This window comes from Aulostomus chinensis, chromosome 17 (assembly GCF_037954235.1).
Source record: "Aulostomus chinensis isolate RoL2024-O1b breed Wild chromosome 17, RoL_Achi_v1.0, whole genome shotgun sequence".
Classification (NCBI taxonomy): domain Eukaryota; kingdom Metazoa; phylum Chordata; class Actinopteri; order Syngnathiformes; family Aulostomidae; genus Aulostomus; species Aulostomus chinensis.
The window spans coordinates 13,562,004-13,584,089 of record NC_141336.1 but is presented as its reverse complement, the minus strand read 5'-3'; the positions used below and the strand labels follow the sequence as shown (position 1 = coordinate 13,584,089).

The window sequence follows — 22,086 nt, the reverse complement described above, 5'->3', positions numbered from 1 at the left end:
GTTTCATGAGCAAAATTATACTCAACCCCAGTTACTAATACAGGCAAGGACTGCATTGGACAAAAGTATATTTGATCTTTGACAGATGAATGCTAACCCTCTCCATCCACTGCCATTTATTTTGCTAAGCTAACTAGCTTTGTCTCTGTGTCTCCACTCCCTAATGCACACACAGAGGAGAGAGGGATGTCTATGCTCTCGTCAGAGGATGGCAAAAAAAGCACATATCCCAAAATTTGGTGTGTTCTCCTAACACCAAACTCTTGACTAGCTCTTAAAACAAACAAACAAAACAACGAGCACGCTGTAGATGCTGTCATTTTCTGTCCAACCTGTGATGTCATACCAGTTACTGTTGAAGGCTACTCTTGAATTTTCCACAATGTTGTCAATGCCAGTTTGAAGGGTTCACATCAAATCAAACCAACATATCCAACTCCGTTAATGTCTCAGCAGCTTTTATGGATCAGGTATTGTCACAGGGTATTCTAACTTCTTGCTAGCCAAGGGGGCATGGAGCGATGTATCCATAAAGTTTCAAATATTTCAAGTATTCAATGAAAGACAATAATTAGTAACAATTTATATAACGGCAGTTGCTTTAAGTTTGTCCTCCAACAAATAAGTGAACATTTAAGAACATTTTGCTTGAGTCACTGCTGACAATGACCCTGATGAAACCCGGAGAGGTCGCAACTGGTTGGTCATTCACAACATATTGGCACATGAAATGAAGGCATTTTAATTTTTCACTAATCTCACAGTGTGCCTTGGATTGTTTTGAAGGATATTTTGCATTTTTACATTTTTATTAAAATGCCACCCATGCAAAGAGCCCTTCAGCAGATGAAATACAAGTTGTTGTTTTTTTAAACTCGAATTGGAGTGAACTGAATTGTTTGAATTATTGGACTGTTTTTCAAATAACCGCTTTGTGCTCCAGCATAATGTGATGGCCATTTTTCACTATTTTCTGTTCCTGTATGTTGTTTTTTTTTTGCTGAAAAAAAAAATAGGCGTATTAGTTGGTTGCGTTAACTCGCAGGCAGTGGATACAGAAAAAATTCTTAGTGTTTTAGCAATAATTTTCGATTAATGGGTGTATTGTTGAACTTAATTTCATACGATTGGTGACGATGTTGAACTACCGAACGTCTGTCATTCCAAAAAATGAACCAGTTGTTGGATTTTTTAATTTGGATTGTTAAATATAGTCTTGACTCTGCTCCTGACAACTATCCAGATGTGTTTACTCCAGTAAATCTGATCACAAGCAGTCGTTTTAACGGTACATCAGTGTAGTTTTTTTTATGGCTTATGTTTGATCCCTCCATTTTTCTTATTTTTTAATTTTTTTATTTTTGTCTCTCTCCCATCAGGTCCGTCTGTTCTTCAGTCAGACCCAAAGAAGTCGGAACACTGAAACCATGAATGTCTCTGGTCTGCAAATCGCAACAAAACTGTCTATGCCTTACTTTTTTATGATGTAATTTTTGTTTTATATATATGTAAATTATTTTTTAAGATTTTCCTATTGCAAATTTTCTACGCACTGTGCCTCCAATGTAATGAAGGTCACTCTTAAGAACAAATGTTTTTCATCATTTTAAATAGTGCTGTTCATTATTTTTCTACTAATGCCTGTAATGTTTTTTTTGTTTTTGTTTTTTAAATGCTGTTAATGGAGCTTTATTCACTTGTGCACGTGTCCAAATGTACTCTGGTTTTATACTGGAAATCAGACAGATGGTTAATGTAAAAATTATTTCATTAAAGTTTTTTTTTTTTGTATTATTGTTTCCACCATCAAGTTAATAAATATTTTAAATGTGATAACAGTGACCTAACTGGTTGATTTGGTTGCTTCGACTGAGATTGGGGCCTGTATACGTTTTGTTTATAAATAGGTTTTCAAAAAATTATCTATTCTAGATATCTGACTATAGTTTCAAAATATGTATTGTAGAATATTCTGACAACACTCAACATTACTGGGACAGCTTCTCTGATCAGGTGGTTAGAATCTCAGAATAGCCACTTGGTTGTTTGAAGTGATCCTGATTAATCGTAAACGATTTTAAGATTTATTTATTTATTTATCACTATTTAAAACCAGTTTCTGCTCAGATAAAAGCAAGATAATAATTGTTGGCTATTATAGGTAAAAACTTTTGGTGATGTATCTTTACGCTGGAGTTAAAATTAACGAAATGCTGAATCATACGTGGGAGTGTGACATTTTTATTAGCTATTAGACCAATTTTTTTCTAAAATTTGGAAATTATGTTGTCATTTTAGTATGGAAAATTATGACAACATGACTGCTTCACTTTAGACATGTCGAAGAATTTTGTTTTTCCTACACATAACTTCGTGTAGATTGTCCAGTTTTGGTAGAAGGATGTGACCTTTTAATAAATTTGTGACTAATGCTTTTTAGAACTTTTTTTTTGTATATTCTAATGTAATACAACAAAATTTGTACAATTAATTTTTAAAATAAAAGTATCATTTACATTGTTTCCAAGTCACTCCATAAATATTTCAAATCCACATCTCCAGTATTGTTCATATTTGTGACTTATACCAAGACCACAATGAACCCACATCACCCAGTCAACTCAGTCGAACTCAAACTTTAATAATTTTAGGTCTTTTTCCTGTTAAGGAAATGAATGATAATGTAATGTTTTGTGGCGATAGCACAAGTGTCCCTTGTCTTTGTTTTATTTTGTAAATAAAGTTGCTTAAATTAAAAAAAAAAACAAACAAACACATTGTGTAACAAGGAATTGATTTCTGCCTGTGACGCCTCGTTTAGGGGTTTGCACGTTCTCAACGTGCACAGACGCCGCTAATCGCCGGGTTTCCATTGGGTTGTATTTTATAACCCCGCCCACTTCTCACACTGTGACGCACATCCTTTTAGATTTGAGCAGCACGGCGATGCTAAGTGGAGATAATGGTGTGTTGTGTGTCGTAGATAGTTAATAGTCACGTATACTGCGGTTAAATCGTCCTGGCCCGCGTAGAGGACCTAGTTACACTCTTCTCGTATTTGTCTGGGATGTATGGATGGATAGTTGACGGAATCTCGTCGCTGTTTGAGCCCGTTACGGGACAAAACCCCACCGAGTGGCCCGGGAAAGGTAACGTCAACGGGGAGATACCCACGCTACCTGGCGCCAGGGCACAGCGGCAGGGGAGCCACGGCAGACCGGTAAAACGGAACTACCAGAGGTGGGTGGCTGAAGACCCGCTATTTTAGTCATTTTAACAGGTCTATATAATGACGTTCCTCGCTTGTTGGCTGTAGCCAGGCATGTTTAGAAGTTAGCACTAGCTTGTAGCCAAAGGTTGTTTTTCCACGTTACATTTCAGACTCGACAAAATCTTAGTATTACTATTGTGCGTAGAGCTGCTTTGAGTCTTTATCCGGCAGTATTAAATACATGTCCTAATTTCAGAAAAGCTCATTTTTTGTCTTGTTGCAGTATGTCAACATGCTAAATGAATCCAAGCTAGCTTCCTTGAACTAATATCAATATCTAATTGAACTGTGCGATTAATTAGCGACATAAAATAATAATATGATTAAATCCAAAATGTCATGCTATATAATATATGGGGGGGGGGGTGACCTAATAAATCCCATTGAGTTTTAAGATATAATGTTACAGCTATATTGACTACTACAAAACTACATTCATGGACATTATAGTGTTTTCTGTTAAGTGGTATTGATATAATTACTTTATTGCAATTTTTTTTGTTTTCTTAATCACAAATTTATCATAATTTGGTGACTGCTTTTTCTGCATATGCAATGTATTTTTGTTGGTCTGAAGTGTCCTTATTTTTGTGTGGTCATGGCTAATTTTCTGTGCAATATCTTCATTATGGTACATCAAACATGTTTTCAGAGGGTCTTGGGCTGCACAGGGACTCACCCTGGTCGCCAGTTTGGTTTGTGATATTCATGGTACAGCTGGGGGCAGAGGAGTGTCTGGTTTAGGACCTCAGGATAGCTTTTCTGCTTATAGCGATGGTGTAGATTGTTTACCTTGTCAGCCTCTGACCCTAACCACAACCCCAGTGGACCATGGGTTGTTTTTGTTTTTGTTTTTGTTTTGTTTTTTATCAGAATGAGAATTGGCATCTTTAAATTACAGGCCATGGTTCTCTCAGGGGAAAACTGTGAATTGCTCCTTCCAGTTTGGGACTTAGTTGCTTTTCAAAGTGAAGGCATTTGATGATGATGATGATGGTTATTATTATTATTATTATTATTAGGATGTAGTGTCATCATCAGTAATACGAGCACTGTTCAGATTTGTTTTTAAAAGTAGCTGAGTCGAGTTAGGTTTCAACCTTCATCTATGTTCATAAGCAGAATAAGATCAAGCTTTTGCGTGGCCAAAATTTGTTTCCTATACATGGTGGCAGCGTTCAGTTAGCTCTCAGTAGAACTGCTGCTTTTTCATGTGGTGGAGTCAGCTGAGGTGATTCAGCTACTTGACTATAGAAAGTGATGGAAGAATCAATAATTCTTGTCTGACCTGTTAATGATCCTGAAGCAGTTTTACTGAGAGAAAGGGCGTTTTAATTGAGTATCTCAACCATTTTCTTTGTTTACAGTGTTGATGTTGCAGACAGTATTTGTCAGAGTGACCAGGTCGAGGTGAAAAGGCGCAGGCGAGGTTTGTTTTGAAGTTCTAAAAAAAAAAACAAAAAAACATTTCAATTCTTAAATGCGGCTTACATGGAGATGACTGTTCATTTGTGCTCTCCTGTGTTTTCAGATGTAGTAGTGAGCTTTGTGAAGAAGACTGTGGCTGGGGTAGCAGGTCTGCTCAGGCTGCGGAAACCACTTATGACAAACTGTGAGGGGCGCAGACATTGTGAAGAGACACAGGTTTGTTGTGGTCCAGCTCCATCCAGCAGATATGCTTAATATGAGTTGAATGCACAGCAGCTAAATGGTGTGTTGTTCTCTATCTGGTTCTTTTAATTTGAACCAGTGGGTTCTGCTTCATATCAATCTTCCTGTGATCAGCAACAGTCAACGACCGATGCAATCATCAGTTCGTGTCACACCGGTCTCATTCCCAAATTTGAAATAAGAGTTGATGGGTGAACAACTTTTCTTTATCAGTTCTTTGAAAATTAGTAAAGCCCTGAGCTGTAACGTGTGAAAGGTGTGAACATTTCTGGTTTAAGGATATCAGGGCTGAACAGAATGAATACTTGCATTTAAAGGTGCTCTCATTTAGGCTTGATTTTAGTTGATGAGATGACTTTGTGGTATCCCATTTTGGGTTTTTAATCTTTAAATAATTTTCATGTTCTGTGTTGATCCAGCCTGTTACTCTGGGAATAGATGAACTACACACCTCATGGCTGAAAAGCACTGAGTGGAGAATGGGTATGTTTGGCTTACTGCAGCAGTAAAAGGATCTGATGATTCCTGTTTTGTTACCTTCACTAATGCTCTATGTTTAAGTCCTCTCCTCCTAATCCTGCATGTCATTCTGTTGTTTTTTTTCTTCCTCCCCAGATAAACCAGTGGGTGGAAAGAATCTTTTCCCGAGTTCTTCCCCTCCCCTGTTGAGGAAATACAGGCACGTGGTTTGATATATTTGATTATTTTTTACTGCTCTATTTGCCTTTCATTCGGTTGCTTGGTTGTGATTACATCTGTAGAGCTGCATCATTTTTTTTGTATAGTATCTTATTATGGTATTTTCTTGGTAGTGACTGTCGCCTCTTTGAATACAGTGGCACAGCATTGACTCCAGCACTGCCTGATAGGGGGAAAGACAAGGAGAGGAGAGGGTCTCTCCAGCTACTGCCCTCCAGGACTACTGTGAGAGTGGGGACCTCCAACCCTGACCAGAGCTGCAACAGCTTTGGACACAACCGCTGCTACAAGCCTAGTCTCACTGTGGAGGAGGTAAATTCCATGGCCATGGCCTAAAGATACAGTAAGGCTTAGAAAGATAATTTTTATGGTATTGCCTTCAATCGGGGCTGTGCAAAGCAATTGAGAGAACGATATATTTTAATTTGGTATCATTTTTATTTATCTATTTATTATCTTTATACTGTATTAATATTCCAGCCTCTAGTATCGATATTGTATCACAATATAGCTTGATAAAAGTGTATCGATACCTATGCATACTATTGCAGCTGCATTAATACTTAATAGCTTAATTTTTCTGTTGTGTTGATACAATGTGATGTAACATGTTATCAGCCAACACAGGTTGATCGAAGCAAGTTGTATTTTCACTTTTATTTCGAATTTTTCATAAAGATATTTAAAGTATTGCATTATTGATCATATGGTTTCATGATATATGATGATAAATTTGTATTGTTACCCTTGTGTTGTGAGGTCCTTAACCTGGGTAAAAACAAGACCTTTACCCTCTGCTACCATTTGTTCAGTCAGTCAAACGATAGCCGTTAGCTAGCTGCACCTCATATCATTTACCATGTCTGTTTCTTCGTCCAGGCCATAAAGCAGAACAATAAGGAACACTACAGACGTTTGCTGGAGATGGTAACAGAGAAATACAGCAAAAGTCAACCACTGCCTTTTAATCAAACAAAACCCCAAGAGTGAGTATGGTACATTACAGTGTTAACATATTTTATGTTGTAATCCATTGAAATGTATAATATGGCGAGTGGGCTGATGGTTTTCTGTTGTTGTTGTTGATCTCAGTGTGTCGCTGTCGCAAAGTGAACACAGAGTGACGGCTTCGGGAAAGGCTTTCGAATCAGTGGCCAAAAAGAGTTCAGGTTAGGGTTTTATTTCATCAGCTGATTTAAATAAAGCTAGAAAATGATCAAACAATGCGGTAAACAAGTCACTCTGAATCAATTGTTTCTGTTGCACAGCTGCTCCGAGTGTGTTTACATGGAGAAATGCATCTGCACCCAAAGACAGGTAATGACACGTTGATCTGTATCAGTTTATTCATTTAATGACCAATGAGGAGACATAACCAATGCAAAATCAGATAATGTATCATTGTTCAGAGAATCAGTATGTTGTATCATAATACAGCTTGCACTCTACACCTCTAGTTGGTGTGTTATGACTGTATGTTAATAAATTCAGTTCATTTTTTTTATGTTCAGGTGGGGCAGCTTTACTGGCGCCTCCGAAAACACGCAACACATGAGATGTGCGAAGGTAGTATTTTTTCTGTCCCTCTCCTTCATCAGCTCATGCTTACTGGTGGGAAAATTAAGTGTATTAACACTGTCCTGTTGACCCGCCCTGCACAGAAACCAGAAGCTGAGTTGGACCTTTCCACAGAAGTTGCTACTCGCCTCAATCTAGCGGACACAGAGACTCCTGTCGTTTGTCTGCCTGACACACACACAACACACAACCCACATATCAGACACAGTGATGAGGACATACCTCGGCTTACTAGGGTGAGACTGAACGTGTGTGTTTGTTTGATTTTTTTCTTAATGTGATGAAGACAATAGACAGTATATCTTCTATTTAGTGTAATTTTGTGTGTGTGTGTGTGTGTAGGAAATGGCTGCCGAGGTCAGCAGTGCTCTGGCTCAGAGTGATCCCAACCTTGTTTTAAGCGCTGCTTTTAAACTGCGTATCACACAGAGAGATTTGGCTACGCTTCAGGAAGGTGGCTGGCTCAACGATGAGGTATGTAGTCCAATTGTTCTTGAGGAAGGACGATCAGAATGTGCAAATATGGAAAGTATGAAAGAAAATGAAATCCCTAGTTGGATTTTTGCTGTCCATCTTTTTGATGAGTGCTAGCTTCGAGGTGTAATTTTCAAAGGCTGCATCCCTGATCTTTTTTTTTTTTAATATATGGAAAAAAGCAAAGAAAATCAAGGATGTTGACATTACCAATTTGAGTTCATGCTTCAAGTGTGGCAGCAGCTACTGCACACGGTTGCTATTGAAACGGATGTCTGGCAGACATTCTCAAATTAGCAGAGCAAAACTATATGGAGGACAGCGTGATGTTCAGTGAACGTTATCACCTCTGCATGGCTAGAATGTGACCAGTGTGATAACATATACATACTTACACAGATGATTCCTTTTATTTTAACCAGAAAAGTTTTAACCAGTTTCGCTTTTTTTAGTCAAGATTGACAAAGATGCCAACAATAATGTCACCAGTATTTACTCACAGCTCACTTTGTTTTCTGTCTCTCCAGGTGATGAACTTCTACCTCTCCCTGGTCATGGAACAGTTCTCTGACCAAGCAGCAGGATTGAAAGTCTACTCTTTCAGCACCTTTTTCTACCCCAAGCTGCGGGGTGGGGGTGGCGGGCAGGCGGGGGGACATGCTGCTGTGAAGCGCTGGACCAAGGCGGTCGACCTCTTCCTCTGTGACCTCATTCTCGTCCCCCTGCACCTGGGCATCCACTGGGCGATGGCTGTAAGTCAGATATCTGGGAAATAAAAATAAATTCTTTGTTCCCATTTCATGTTTTTCCTTTTATGTTGTTGGTTCATATCACATGATGTTAATTTTTTTTATCCATTTATTGATTATTGCACCATTAGCAGAGATGAAAGAAAAATTATAACTATTGTGTCACAATATCCAATGTACATCTGCTATGGGACACTGTACTGTAAAACAGAAACATGATGATGAATACTTTAATAGGCACAAGTATTTGTCTCCCTCTCTTTCCAGGTAATAGACTTTAAATCAAAGACAGTCAAGTCCTATGACTCAATGGGCCAGAGGCATGATGACATCTGTAGTCTGTTACTGTGAGTCATCATTGACCTCCAGTTTCAGTCATCTGACCATTTCGAGCGCTGCTCTACACAATTTTTTAACTTTTTGCAAACATATTTTGTTTTTGTTTTTCCAGGCTCTACCTTAAAGAGGAGCACAAAGCCAAGAAAGGCAGAGACTTCGACAGTGCCAGATGGACAGTTGGCAGCATGCGGGCACCTGTAAGTCCAACTGTGACGAATGACGCGAGACTTAATCAGATATTGTACTTTTTAAAGATGTAATAAATGCGCTTTGTATTGTCCCTGCCATACAGGAGATTCCCCAGCAGAAAAATGGCAGTGACTGTGGTGTTTTTGCCTGTAAATATGCAGAGTATATCTCAAAAGGAAGGCCCCTCACCTTCAAACAGGTAATGCACACAATACTTTTTAGTTTTTGCAGCGTGGTTTTGATATTAACTCTCACCTGAATGTCTTCTCTCTTTCCCTACAGTGTCATATGCCTATTTTCCGCAAGTTGATGATTTGGGAAATTCTCCATCGGAAGCTGCTATAAAGGATTGCAAATAATTTCCTGTTTATATGAGACTTTCTCAATGGAAGCAACAGCTGTGTACAGTACGGTAAATACATTTGCGAGGAAGAACAAATCAATGGGCCAAAGAAGTGGACTTTTCAGAATGAAAACTAATCCTGTTGTGGTCTGGAGAAGTTAAACGCTAGTCTTAAGATTTGATTTTATCCCTGTTCCTGTCAGGGATGTTTTTTTTTTAAAAATATATATATAATGTTATAATCTCTGAGTTGTAATTGGAGAAATTTGGATGTAGTGTAAGAATTACACATGCTTTGGCACTACTGACTGAATGGCTTTTTTTTTTTTTTTAATAATTGTGTTTGTTTAACTGTTTGAAGTTCTTCCTGAAGTGCCTTCAGTCCTATGACATCGAGCTCAACTTGGAGTTTGGTTTTGCTATTTATTCACATAAAACTAATTTCTGTAGAACTCAAATGAGAATTAAGTTGCAGATTTAATTAGATTCCTTTGTTTCAAGTCAACTTTAGAACTGTAGGCTTTTTTTTTGTGGTTAAGATAAATAAAATGCATGGTTGACTGTGTTTTGTCGTGCTATTATTTGACCTAAATGAATGAGAGATTTCTGGGAGTGTGTATAGCTGATGTTTCCTTCCATGAATGTATTAATAGTTGATTCCCAAATGTACCATAACATGCTGTTAGTTGTGTGAGTCTTTTCCTTGAGCATATTGAGGCCAATTCGGACTTTAACATTGACAGCATAGAATACTGCATAGCAAACTACTGTATACACACGCATGTTTATTCATGCTATAAAATGTGATTTTCTTTTTCCTGTAATAAAGTGTTTCATTATTTTGTCTCGAGCAGCACTACAGCAGGGTTTTTCTCAGTGCCTGTTATCAAGTATGCCTACTCCAATCACATCAGATTGCTCTCAAAGATCTGTCGTTTGTAACAAAGTATTAAGAACATTTAGACCTGATTGTTCAAAACATTCTGGACATGAATCAACATGCAAAATTAAAAACTATGAATGCACAAAGACTTTGGTTTGATCACTTGATAAGATGTACTGATGGACCTCGGGAGATTTATAGTAAATACGCATATATATATACATAATGATACACAACCAAATAGTTAAAGAAAGTCCCCACATCCGGCCAAAATCTTAACTTTATTTGAAAGAGAAAGTTACTCTTGTCATTTTGTATTTTTGGTCATTGTTTGTCATTTCCTTAAAATTTTCCTAGAACAAGCAATAAATGCATTAGCAGGGATATTTATTAATTTGGTGCATGATCACGGAGACAAAATTTGGGTCATTTGTTGCAGAGACAGACATATAAAACATAACAGGGTCTTCGCCTGAAGTACCTTCAGGCTCAGGCCCTAATAAAACCGGTCCAGGTGACCTTTAACGTATTCGTACGTGAGCTTTTATTATTCTGAAAATAAAACCGGAACAGGACAGCGACTTTTCCCCGCTAACTCCCAAGTCAGATATAACTGGTTTGCTGTGCGGTAACGTCGGCCGGACGAGTAGGCAAAGCCGGTCGTTTGAGCTAGTTTACTACGCTTTTATGCTCATCTGCTGTCTACTTATTTTTAATATGAGCGACAACGAGAAAGACTTCAGGGATAAGGTGAGTTACCCTTAATTAACCTACACCAAAATTACGTTTCAATAAATGCTAACAGCTAGCTTAATAGACAGCTAGCGTTAGCTTGCTATTTTAAATGTTAACCGTGTTTGCTGGTTTGGTAATGGCAACAAGTTTTGAATTCCGTCCTCAAACTTAATGAAAATGATGTGTAATTGTAACCCTATCGTTAAACGCGACTCTTAGTTGTTCAATTGCTAATATAATGTCAGCTAATGTTATAGAGTCGTAAGCTAAAATACGCGGCCTCTAAAGCACCGCGAGAGATTAGGCCGCCGCCCGGCGTTGGAACTTTGATTGACTCGCTAAAGTAGGCGTTACCGCTACCCATAGAAATACTTGCTACTGGTAACGTTTACCAGCTGTTATAAACTTTGTATAAAGTTTAAATGTTGAATGTGAAAATTTTCAATCAGCTAATCTATGTTTTTTCTGGTTTTGCTGTTTTTCTTTGTATCTGTTACCTCTTGGTTTTAACAGAAACCAACATGCCTTATCACCCTTGTTTGTTCTTTGTTAAGGTTGAGGTTGGAAGAAAGAAAAAGGCTGAAGACGTTTCAGATGTGAAGTTGTTAATATTTGAAGCTGGTGTTGATGCATGCTAATGTATTGGAAGCTGAAAAGAAGCGATCAAGATCTGACCCTCTACTAGTGTTGTAATGGCAGATGGTAAATTGGGGAAGAGGAGGAAAAAGAAGTCAGAATGTCAAACAGAAGAAAGAAGAAATGAAGGGTTGTTTTGAAGTAATGAAGTTACAGAAGTAATGAAGTTAAGATCAGAAGTTTACCAGGGTATGAGTAATTTCTTAACGCCTGCTATGTTCCTACTCTCTCTCATCCTGTTTCTTTCTCTAAAGCATGCTTGATTTATTTTATTTTTTTCTGTTGTATCAAAAATATCACAGGTCAACCCCTCCAGACCTTTTTTAAATAATAACTTTCTGCAGTTTTTGTCACAGCTAACTTATATGACTTTTACTTTTAATATACGTTACAATGTATACATTTATTTTTTAAAAAACGAAGTAAATTCCTATATTTTTATCAAACATGCTAAATGTCAACATGTACACTCCCTCTAAAGGGGAGATATTAGCCCAGGCACCTCCTGACCCTTTTTTTTAATGTTTATAATTTTGGCACAAATTCAAATTTTAAGTGTTATTGAACTCTGTGTCTGGTCTATCCAGGACTCACGGCCTGGCTCCAGGAGTTCATCCCCCCGGGGATCCGTGAAATCCGCTAGCCACTCACCAGCACGTTCCAAAGATGGCTCCCACCGTTCTAGATCGAGATCGCACTCTCGATCCAGATCTAAATCTAAATCAAGGTAAGACAGCATTTTCATTGTTTTTTGTTTATTGTGAAAATTAGAAAAAATATTCAGTGCTGTAGTTTGTATTTGAGTGAGAAAGTAAAGTATAGCATTGTTTTGTTCATGATGTAATGTGTCTCCACAGGTCTCGCTCCCACCGCAGCTCACGCAGGCACTACTCCCGCTCTCGTTCCCGTTCTCACCGCCGCCGTTCCAGAAGCAGATCCCGTAGTGCAGAGTACAGACGGCGTAGAAGCCATAGCCGTTCCCCCATGTCCAACCGCCGCAGACACATTGGCAACAGGGTATTTAGTTTTTTCCTATGTGTGCTTGGTTTAGGATTCCCATTGTCTTTGTAGTTTCTAATTTAAATGTCTCTGTCCGCCATTCTTGGTGCCTGTCAGTGACATAATTCCTCCCATCCTTCTTTTGATTGAATCATAAATCGGTGATCTCCATTAAACAAAAGTGGATTGGAAACAAGAGTGGATTGCCCAACCCTATTGCCTTGTATTTTAATTTCTTTTCCTGCTTCTCTGGACTTTTGTAGGCTAACCCTGATCCAAACACCTGTCTTGGTGTTTTTGGATTGAGTTTGTACACCACTGAGAGGGATCTGAGGGAGGTTTTCTCAAAATACGGCCCTTTGAGTGATGTCAACATTGTGTACGATCAGCAGTCTCGTCGCTCAAGAGGATTCGCGTTTGTCTACTTTGAAAACTATGAGGATTCCAAGGAGGTAAAAAAGGACAAGATAGTTGACGTCAATTCATGCAGCCAACATTATCACTAGAAAGCTATGATAACTATGGCCTTTGCTGTGTCACACACATAAATGTTTTATCATTTGGACAAACAGCGGGTGTGTGTGTGTGGTTTATTGGTGCTGCACTGCAGCTCATCCTGGGCTCAGCTGATGGTGATAACCATATGAATGTGCCCAGCATAGCTGGAGGTTAATTAGTCTGAACTGCAGTTCTGTCATCATCTGACTGGGCAATGGGCTGCGTGTCTTCCAGGCGAAAGAGCGTGCTAATGGAATGGAGCTGGATGGGCGAAGGATTCGAGTGGATTTCTCAATCACTAAAAGAGCGCATACTCCCACTCCTGGAATTTACATGGGACGGCCTACTTAGTGAGTGTGTGGTTAACAGGCTGATAGTTTTTTGGGTTTTTTTTTAAACTGTCATGTGTGATATGTTGCTAATCTTTATACTGTACATATTTGTAGTGGTGGTGGTTCATCGCGGCGTGTCTCTAGGGACTACGACAGGGGCTATGACAGAGGTTATGATCGAGGTTATGACCGAGAATATGATCGCTATGACGAGAGAGACTACAGGTCATACAGGTGCGTTTCTGCTGGCTGCGTCCGAGTATTTCACCAGACTTTGTTTATAGGACTGGTGATGGAGTTCTGACAGTGTAACATTTAAAGTTTTAAGTGATCTTTTTTTGCTTTGATTTTCTTCAACAGACGAAGATCTCCTTCCCCTTACTACACTAGAGGCTATCGCTCTCGATCCCGATCACGGTCCTACTCACCACGTATGTTACCATATTACTGCAGTGCTGCAGCAGAGATTACATCAGATTATCCAAACTGAAGTGATTTTATTGTCTTTATTCATCATATTAGTTCAGTTAATTGTGTAATACTACAGGCCCTCTAATTTGGTTTAGATGGTAATTGAACACTGTTGATAAACTTGTTTGTATTATTCCTGGAAGAAGTTAAAGTCTTGCTCTCTTTTTCTCTCGCCACAGGTCACTACTGAGCAGCAAGAGAAGAGTCAACAGATTCAGTGTTATTGTTTTTATTTTAACGTTTTGACCAGACACAGTTCATACCTCCTCCAAAGACCTACAATTCTCCAAATTCGTTTTCAGAAAATTGGTCACACTAAAAAATAGGATCTGCATTATCAAATCGTAAGCAGTGAAGCGTTGCTACATCCGTAATCTGTTGTGGTGGAGATGAAGATCTCTGTCCAACAGCAGTAGCTTCTTATTGGCTCTCACTTTTCTCTTTGCTCATTTGACCTAAAAAAAAAAAAAAAAAAGTTCTTGCATATTGCGACTACCGTGGTTATTAAAGGAAGGGCTGGCTCGTGTATTTTCGGTTTGGAAGACTGGTTTTTGTATACGCAGGTTTTTCTGTGACAGTAATATCAATTTCTAGTTTGCTGTTTGTATGTAGTTGGTTTCTTGTTTATGTTGTCATGGTGGATATTTTTATGTATATAAAAGTGCAGAATAGTCAAATTGCCCAATGATATAAGAGCCTATATTACTGCTGGTGTTGTACCATGTAGTCACTTTTAACATTTGTTTTTTGACATGACAGTTATTGTTTTTCTTGGCAAAAATAAAAATATACACCAATTTCATGAATACATCCACGTTATTCAGTTGATTTCTTTCCATGTCGCCCACTCAATGGTTGAACATGAAACATCATTTTTGCAGCAACTTTCACGTCGACGCGACTTCATTCCCAGGACGACTGAGCGAACACTCATCCGAGCAGGGTTGCCACAGTACGGTAGGAAGATTGCAGCGGCTATTATTGACTTGAACTATTTTCATAAACTCAACAGTGCAGTTACCTGATGGGACATGAGGAACATGATGAATTTGAAGTCTACGCAAGGGGAAGTTCCACAAAGCAAAAGCTGGGTTACCTAAGAGAGAGTTTGTCAGAAAGAAGAACAGTGAAGTTCTGCCACTTTTTTTATCAATAAATATTGAAAAGGATTTTTTTTCTCAAACTTTAGCCTGGAAAATATGACCCCCCCCCCCCACACACACACACACATATATATATATATATATGCACACAAAATGTTCATAGCTTGTTTGATGTGACGAATGTTTGTATAAGACACTAACAAGCTGCTTTTTGTGATCAACTGTCCTGCATTTTACTGACTACATAATTCATCAACATAATATCTGTACAATGGTCAGTAGTACCAGAAATGCTGCATTACAATGGCGTAACATTTTAAACTTCGTTTGGTTCAAAGATCAGAACATATCCCAGGATCTATTTTGAAAATGCATTGTCCAGATCAGGTTTGTGAGGTCCTCTAGAAATGGAGGGATTCAGTTATGTATAAGGATTAAAAAAATCATGCAGAATTTATTTTTGAAATATTTTGAAGCACGAATGCTCCAAAAATACACATACCTTGAAATAATTATAAGGACTGTTCCTAAAAAAAAACCTCAAACACCAGAAATATGAGTTTGAGCAAATGAAATACAATTATATTAAAGAGTTGACAGTTATATTCACACTTAAGAATACAAAAAACATTAACGGTCGAATCTAACACGAGGGGACGAGAGGCGACATAAAATACAACAAATTACAGTTTTATTAGCTTTATGGAGTGTTGCATGCGTGAAGTATTTTTCCAGCTTCAATAAATCCGGTACGGCGCATTTCCACCTTGGTACTTGAATGTATGAATATCACATTTGATATTAGGTTTAATAAAAACAAATGAAGACATAAAAACAAAAGTTTTCTACAATATTTAATCTGACGTCACGTATTCGCACATCAGTGACGTACCATTGAGTTTATCGTCCAATCAGAAACCTCTCCTGTCAAAACACTTCCGCTTAGCTCAACAACTTGCCTTTCCTCGTTAGCGCCCGGTGAGAGCAGATATCGTGGAGTGTGCACCACGTAGACCTCGGGCTAATAAGACAAATAAAGGTACTAAATAAGGATGTTTCCCAGTTCATAAACGTTAAGGTAGCTTTTAACGAGTACACAGTAAAGACCGAAGCAGCTGCTCAGTCTGATATTCTGGACGTGGAGTAGAGGCTTCAGTTAGCCGCTAGCTAACGTTAGCATGTCGTGTTTGAATGAGAGAATGAAGCTCTGTTGACACGTTTTTCAGCGGAGCTAGCTCAGTAGGATGGAGATACATGATGTAATAAACCCAAACCCAATTCCACCCGGATAATGTTCAGTACATGTGAACATGGTTCTGGTGAAATGTTTTGAAATGATGTCAGCCTGTAAGCAACTTCTAACTCTTCTAGATGCCTCCAAAGAAGGGAGAAGCTCCCAAAGCGCCTCCAATAATTGGACGATTTGGAACCTCTCTGAAAATTGGAATTGTGGGATTACCTAATGTTGGGTAGGTACATCATACATTCATAATTGTTCAACACAATTTTTTTTTTAATCCAGCATCATTGTCATCTAGCTACTGAGCTGCAGCTTTCTCTTTATTACAGGAAATCCACTTTTTTCAACGTGTTGACCAAAAGTCAAGCTGCTGCTGAGAACTTTCCATTCTGCACAATTGATCCAAACGAGAGCCGAGTACCTGTGCCGGATGAACGTTTTGATTTCCTCTGCCAATACCACAAACCAGCCAGGTGTGTGTGATACCTGTATGTTTCCAGCCTGTTGGGTGTTAAATTCCAGTCTGTCTCACCAATCACCCTCCTCTTGTTTGGCTGTGTTTAGTAAGGTTCCTGCTTTTCTAAATGTTGTGGACATTGCTGGTCTGGTAAAGGGAGCTCACTCGGGACAAGGACTTGGAAACGCCTTCCTGTCCCACATCAGTGCCTGCGATGGCATTTTCCACATGACCCGTGAGTTACAACCGCCTGCAGCTGCTGTGTAGTAACAACTGAGTAGGGTTGACAGGTGTTTGGGGGCGAGTTAGATCCTTTGTAACATTTGTTAAAGAGACGGAACTGGACAATAACTCCTAATAACTAATAGCTAAACTCAGTAGGTTTATAGCATTGATCCAACTGGATCTGTAAATTAGACTGGAACCTCTCATTGAACTTTTGAACTTGAACTTTTTTTCTCAAAAGTGGTCCTCGTCATTGTTGTTTACATCCTAAGATCAAAGTTCAAGATGAATTTAGCTTCAGTATTTGAAACAATATCTGCCCTTTGTCAGATACACTCCTGCCAGTTTTATAGGCTACAGGTGCTAATTGATGCTAATTAATGCTACAGATGCTAATTCTATTAATTGATATAAATTGTATGAGGTCGCGCTTCTACCTCATTCCAATTGTGTCCATATGTTATTTTTCCTCTTCAAATATTTAAGAAATCCATTTTGCAAAAATACTGACTCAGCTGTTCATGATCACAAATTTTTCGGATCGTAAATCATCCCAGACACAATTGAAGGATGGTATGTAATTAAACCGATGTACTCTCAAGTACTCTCTTTCAAGGAGTGATTAATTTTTGGATTCAGAAAAATACTCGTAGTCAGACATTAGATTTAATGTGGTTGAAAAATATGAAAATATCCTGAACAACCTGAGTGAAAGTAGCCACACACAAAAAAAAGCAAGTGACGCTCTTATTAATATCGTGTATAGTTATTGAACAATAAGTCCGAATAGTAAGTACCGTGAGAGTAACATTGTTGATTGTAAATGCTAACATTCAGCTGTTCTACTGATATGTGAGCATTATAAACAGCCTCGCTAGATCTGTAGGGCTTGTGTGTTGAAGGTGCGTTCGATGACGAGGATATCATCCACGTGGAGGGGAACGTCGACCCGGTGAGGGACATCGAGATCATCCACGAAGAGCTGCGGCTAAAGGACGAGGAGATGATCGCGCCGATCATCGACAAACTGGAGAAAACCGCGGTCAGAGGAGGCGACAAGAAACTCAAACCTGAATATGTAGGTAGTGAAGACTGTTGCGTGCTTTCGTGTCGCTAACGATGATGCGAAGGTTGCTAATATTAACCACCGACGTGCTGCTTCTTTTGTTCAGGATATCATGTTGAAGATAAAGAACTGGGTGGTGGATGAGAAGAAACACGTCAGATTTTACCACGACTGGAATGACAAAGAGGTCTGTGTGTCTCCGCTTGTGTTTGTGTAGTATTTTTGCGCCAAACTAGTGTGGCTGGTTGCTTTCCCTCTACAGAGTACAGTAGGATGATGGTTTTTTTTCTCTGTGTTTTACTTTGCTTTAAATTTCTACTCAACAAAATACCCGGACTTGACATTGATCAGGAGATCTTCGGACTCTTCAAATACGTAATCTGTGGCGTCCCAGCAAAGAAACTCCTCGTTTGTAACAGATCGTCCTGTTTTCATCTCATTTACAGATCGAGGTACTGAACAAATACCTGTTTCTGACATCCAAGCCCATGATCTACCTGGTCAATCTCTCGGAGAAGGATTACATCAGAAAAAAGAACAAGTGGTATGTTCACCTGCATGTAGTGTGTGTGTGTGTGGGGGGGGGGGGTATGCATTAGTGTGTGTTGATTTAGCTTACACTGCTGTTTACAGGCTGGCAAAAATCAAGGAGTGGGTAGATGCTCACGACCCCGGCGCTATGGTCATTCCACTGAGTGGAGCTCTGGAGTCTAAAGTACAGGACATGGAGGAGGAGGAGAGGAATAACTACTGTGAGGAGCAGAAGACACAGAGGTGAGACTCAGAACACACACACAAGCACACACACACGAGCGCACACACACGTGCGCACACACACGTGCGCACACACACGTGCGCACACACACGTGCGCACACACACATACACTGAAAAACACCAATGTGTGGATACAGGACCAGGATGATTATGCATTTCCTGCTGTGACATTTTAGAAAAAGTTCCTAAATTTTAGTTAAGAGTCATCTGATATTTCACAAACAAGTACATCTACTTAGATCAGCTTGATTGGATTTGTGTGTGTGTGTGTGTGTGTGTGTGTGTGTATCTGTCTGTCTGTCTGTCCTTTTTTTTTTTATTTTTATTTTTTTAGTGTTCTCACCAAAATCATAAAGACGGGCTACGCAGCGTTACAGCTGGAGTACTTCTTCACAGCAGGACCAGATGAGGTGCGAGCGTGGACCGTCAGGGTGAGTGCTGTACTATTACTCAGTAGCTCCTGACAGGATCCTGAAAGAAACCTGGTATATTGCATGAACACAACTTTAATCTGCAGTAAACATGATAAAACTAAGACAAAGAAATGTTATTTTGAATGATGAAATGTTTTCTCTCTCACTTGCAAGTAACTGATCTGATTTAAGTAGGTTACTGCCAATAATGGACCAGGCTTTTGGACTTGAAGTACACTATTATTATTTTTTTATTATTTTTTTATTTTTTTTAATTATTTAGTATTTGCTGTAGGTTTTGATATTGCTATCTTCCTGTTCACCAAGTTGAACTGCTTTTTTTATTTTGTCACTATACAGTAACAAATTATTGTGGACTTCAGAGGCCATGCTTGTGCTGTTCTTTTATACCGGTTCGTTAATTTAAGCTGAATTGCTCAGCGTAATTCACCGATGTTCCTTGCTCTCATCAGCACAGTTCTGCTACTTTTATGGGGACGTGCGGGATTTTAAAAGTGCGATTTTACACACAGAGCTGCTAGCTTTTTGGTCCCATCACTATAGCGGACAGTATGTTGTGACGATATTATTTCTAGCCGTTTATTTAAATCAGCAACATTTCTTTTTGTGGTGTTTGGACTCAATAGAAAGGTAGCCGGGCTCCTCAGGCTGCAGGGAAGATCCACACTGACTTTGAAAAAGGCTTCATCATGGCTGATGTGATGAAGTTCAGCGACTTCAAAGAGGAGGGCAGCGAAAGTGCGGTCAAGGTGTGTGTTTTGTCTAGCGCTTCATTCGCTGTGTGCACGCTCTTAGAAACAACTTGGGGTTTTCCGCTTCTTCTTTTTTCAATATAAATTTTCTGTTTCACAGGCTGCTGGAAAATACAGGCAACAGGGCAGAAACTACATTGTGGAGGATGGGGACATTATCTTTTTCAAATTCAACACACCCAACGCCCCCAAAAAGAAATAAGGAGACGACAGAACAACGGGAGAAGTCAGAATACAGTTGTGGTCGGGTCCCCGAGAGCTACACTCTGTGCTGGGTTTCGTATTTCTCTCTTGATATTTAGAAGAGCACGTTGCTGCCTGGTTGGCTGGATGAATTCGCTAAACCGGCTTCTTGGGTCTGGACCAGAATCCATAAAGATGATTATGTATGAAAACATTTCTGTTTAAGTACCCCGGACATTCCTAATATTCTGAGGAAACCTTCAAATGAATTCCACTTGTGAGTCAGCTGTTTTGGAACATACTCCCTAGCATTCATCGCCTCAAGAGAGAACAGGCATTTTTATTTTATTGAGAAATGGACACACTAAATTCCCACATTTTAGGACATTTTACATCAGAGCTTTCATTCTTGTCAAAACATTTGATACCACCTGCTCCAAATATTTAGTTCTATAAGACATTCATTTGATTTCCCTAAAAAAAACAATACATTCCCTCGAAAAAAAAAAAACTTGATAATAAATCTCACAATTCCAGATTGGTAAACTCGCTGACCCTAATTTCTACGTTCAGTCCATTAAATGTTCTTATTTAATGTCATCCAAGTGAGGCAATGTTAAGTGTAACCCAACAATGCTAGGAAAGGTGCCATCTTCTGACTCATAATGTCATGATTGAAGAGAGAACGAAAGCTGTCCCCCAGTGTTCTACTCGCCGGCTGGACTGAGTTCTGTATTCTGAGATGATCAGACACCCGAACAGAGAATGTTGTTAAACTCACTGCTTTTATTAAGTTGGTTCAAGCTGTTTAAAACTGCCTGATTCTTCTTCATGCTATGAACTCCTACCCGGGTAATAAGACAACGCTTCATCTTAAGGATTGCTCCGGATCTTGTGGACCGTCGAGCTTCGAACTGCATCTTAGCCTCCTCACTGCCTCTTTCTTTTTCATGACTACCTTACATCCCCTAACCAAACATTTTGCCAAATGCCTTGTTGAGGGATGAGGTAAAAAATGTTATATAAGAGAGCAGGGATCCAATAAATGTCCCCCTCATCAATATGCACGTAAATAAAAGGAGACAAACATCCGTCATGTCTGCGTATTTATTTGTAGAAAGCGTATAGGAATCTCATTACAGAAATAAACTTTTACACCAGACCACGACGACCATTTTGGACATAATAGTAGTCAAGATTGTGTACAAGCCTTTTTTCCCTTGAGGGGCCAAAAAAGCATTTGGAAATAACTTTTGTGTGCGTACCACTGTTAGTCTATTCTCTCATCACTCGTGTCACTCCTTAAATCATGACACAAATGCAATCATCAGGGATTCAATGTAGTCATAGGGACTTTTTATGTCACAATAAGAAAACACCATAAACTCTGATTTATGTAAACGTTTATGTCATTTTTTTCCTAAAATTACATCAGGCAGGCTGTACCGAATCTCATGGTGGACCAAATTTGGCCCCTGGGCCCTAAATTGGCCAGTCCTGATCTTGAGGGAGTTTGTAATCTAAAATTAGTTTTTGTAGAGGTTAAACTTGCTCTTTGAACTCACTGAACTTGATGTACAAACATTACATTATGTGATGTTTTATTTGCCCAAACTATGTTTTTTGAAAATTAAATTCATCAGTCATATCAGAAAGTTCTTGATGCATGAATTTCAATAAAAAAGGTTATACTTTATTGCAGCACAATTCACGTATAACGTTATTTCTTTTGAGGTCATTATTGATTATGTAAGAGAGCTGCGAGCTGCTAACAATGTGGGAGTAAATCATGTGGCGTTAGATGCTGAAGTTTTTTAGAAAACTGTCTTGATGTAATGGAGGCCAGCTGTGAACAGTAAAGTAATTAAACTTATCCGACTGTCGTTTAATGCTACTACGATGTTATGAGTTCCAAACACACTTTGTATGAGAAGGAAATCGATGCGAGTGATGGTTAACTTTGTAGCAAAGTTAATTATTCCAA

At 38.9% G+C, this 22,086-nt stretch overlaps 4 protein-coding genes across 8 annotated transcripts in view; all 4 read left to right on the top strand.

The window, feature by feature from the left end:
- pcnt (pericentrin) overlaps positions 1-2,709 on the top strand; it is a 35,125-nt gene extending 32,416 nt beyond the window's left edge. For all 5 annotated transcript variants that reach the window (XM_086181981.1, XM_086181983.1, XM_086181980.1 and 2 more), the window contains one exon: positions 1,380-2,709. In XM_086181981.1, the coding sequence (XP_086038107.1) occupies positions 1,380-1,423 (44 nt within the window). In that variant the 3' untranslated portion in view covers positions 1,424-2,709. The remainder of the gene's footprint in view (positions 1-1,379) is intronic.
- Positions 2,710-2,909: 200 nt separating this feature from the next.
- Positions 2,910-10,346, top strand: senp2 (SUMO specific peptidase 2). The gene is made up of 17 exons (XM_086182837.1): positions 2,910-3,240; positions 4,639-4,700; positions 4,803-4,915; positions 5,362-5,425; positions 5,558-5,621; positions 5,779-5,953; positions 6,521-6,627; positions 6,734-6,810; positions 6,910-6,958; positions 7,153-7,207; positions 7,303-7,455; positions 7,562-7,693; positions 8,221-8,445; positions 8,710-8,789; positions 8,894-8,978; positions 9,074-9,169; positions 9,253-10,346. The coding sequence occupies exons 1-17, from the start codon at positions 3,068-3,070 to the stop codon at positions 9,313-9,315; spliced, it is 1,773 nt and encodes a 590-aa protein (XP_086038963.1). The 5' UTR covers positions 2,910-3,067; the 3' UTR covers positions 9,316-10,346.
- A 436-nt stretch (positions 10,347-10,782) lies between these two features.
- On the top strand, positions 10,783-14,671 carry LOC147246382 (transformer-2 protein homolog beta-like). Its single transcript, XM_086182838.1, has 8 exons — positions 10,783-10,946; positions 12,155-12,294; positions 12,425-12,584; positions 12,830-13,018; positions 13,299-13,414; positions 13,511-13,630; positions 13,757-13,827; positions 14,047-14,671. The coding sequence occupies exons 1-8, from the start codon at positions 10,884-10,886 to the stop codon at positions 14,055-14,057; spliced, it is 870 nt and encodes a 289-aa protein (XP_086038964.1). The 5' UTR covers positions 10,783-10,883; the 3' UTR covers positions 14,058-14,671.
- Positions 14,672-15,884: 1,213 nt separating this feature from the next.
- On the top strand, positions 15,885-21,809 carry LOC147246381 (obg-like ATPase 1). The gene is made up of 11 exons (XM_086182495.1): positions 15,885-16,009; positions 16,342-16,439; positions 16,540-16,683; positions 16,775-16,902; positions 17,795-17,970; positions 18,065-18,145; positions 18,405-18,502; positions 18,592-18,732; positions 19,068-19,164; positions 19,794-19,916; positions 20,020-21,809. Exons 2-11 carry the CDS (start codon positions 16,342-16,344, stop codon positions 20,119-20,121), a joined length of 1,188 nt encoding a protein of 395 aa, XP_086038621.1. The 5' UTR covers positions 15,885-16,009; the 3' UTR covers positions 20,122-21,809.
- Positions 21,810-22,086: the final 277 nt, after the last annotated feature.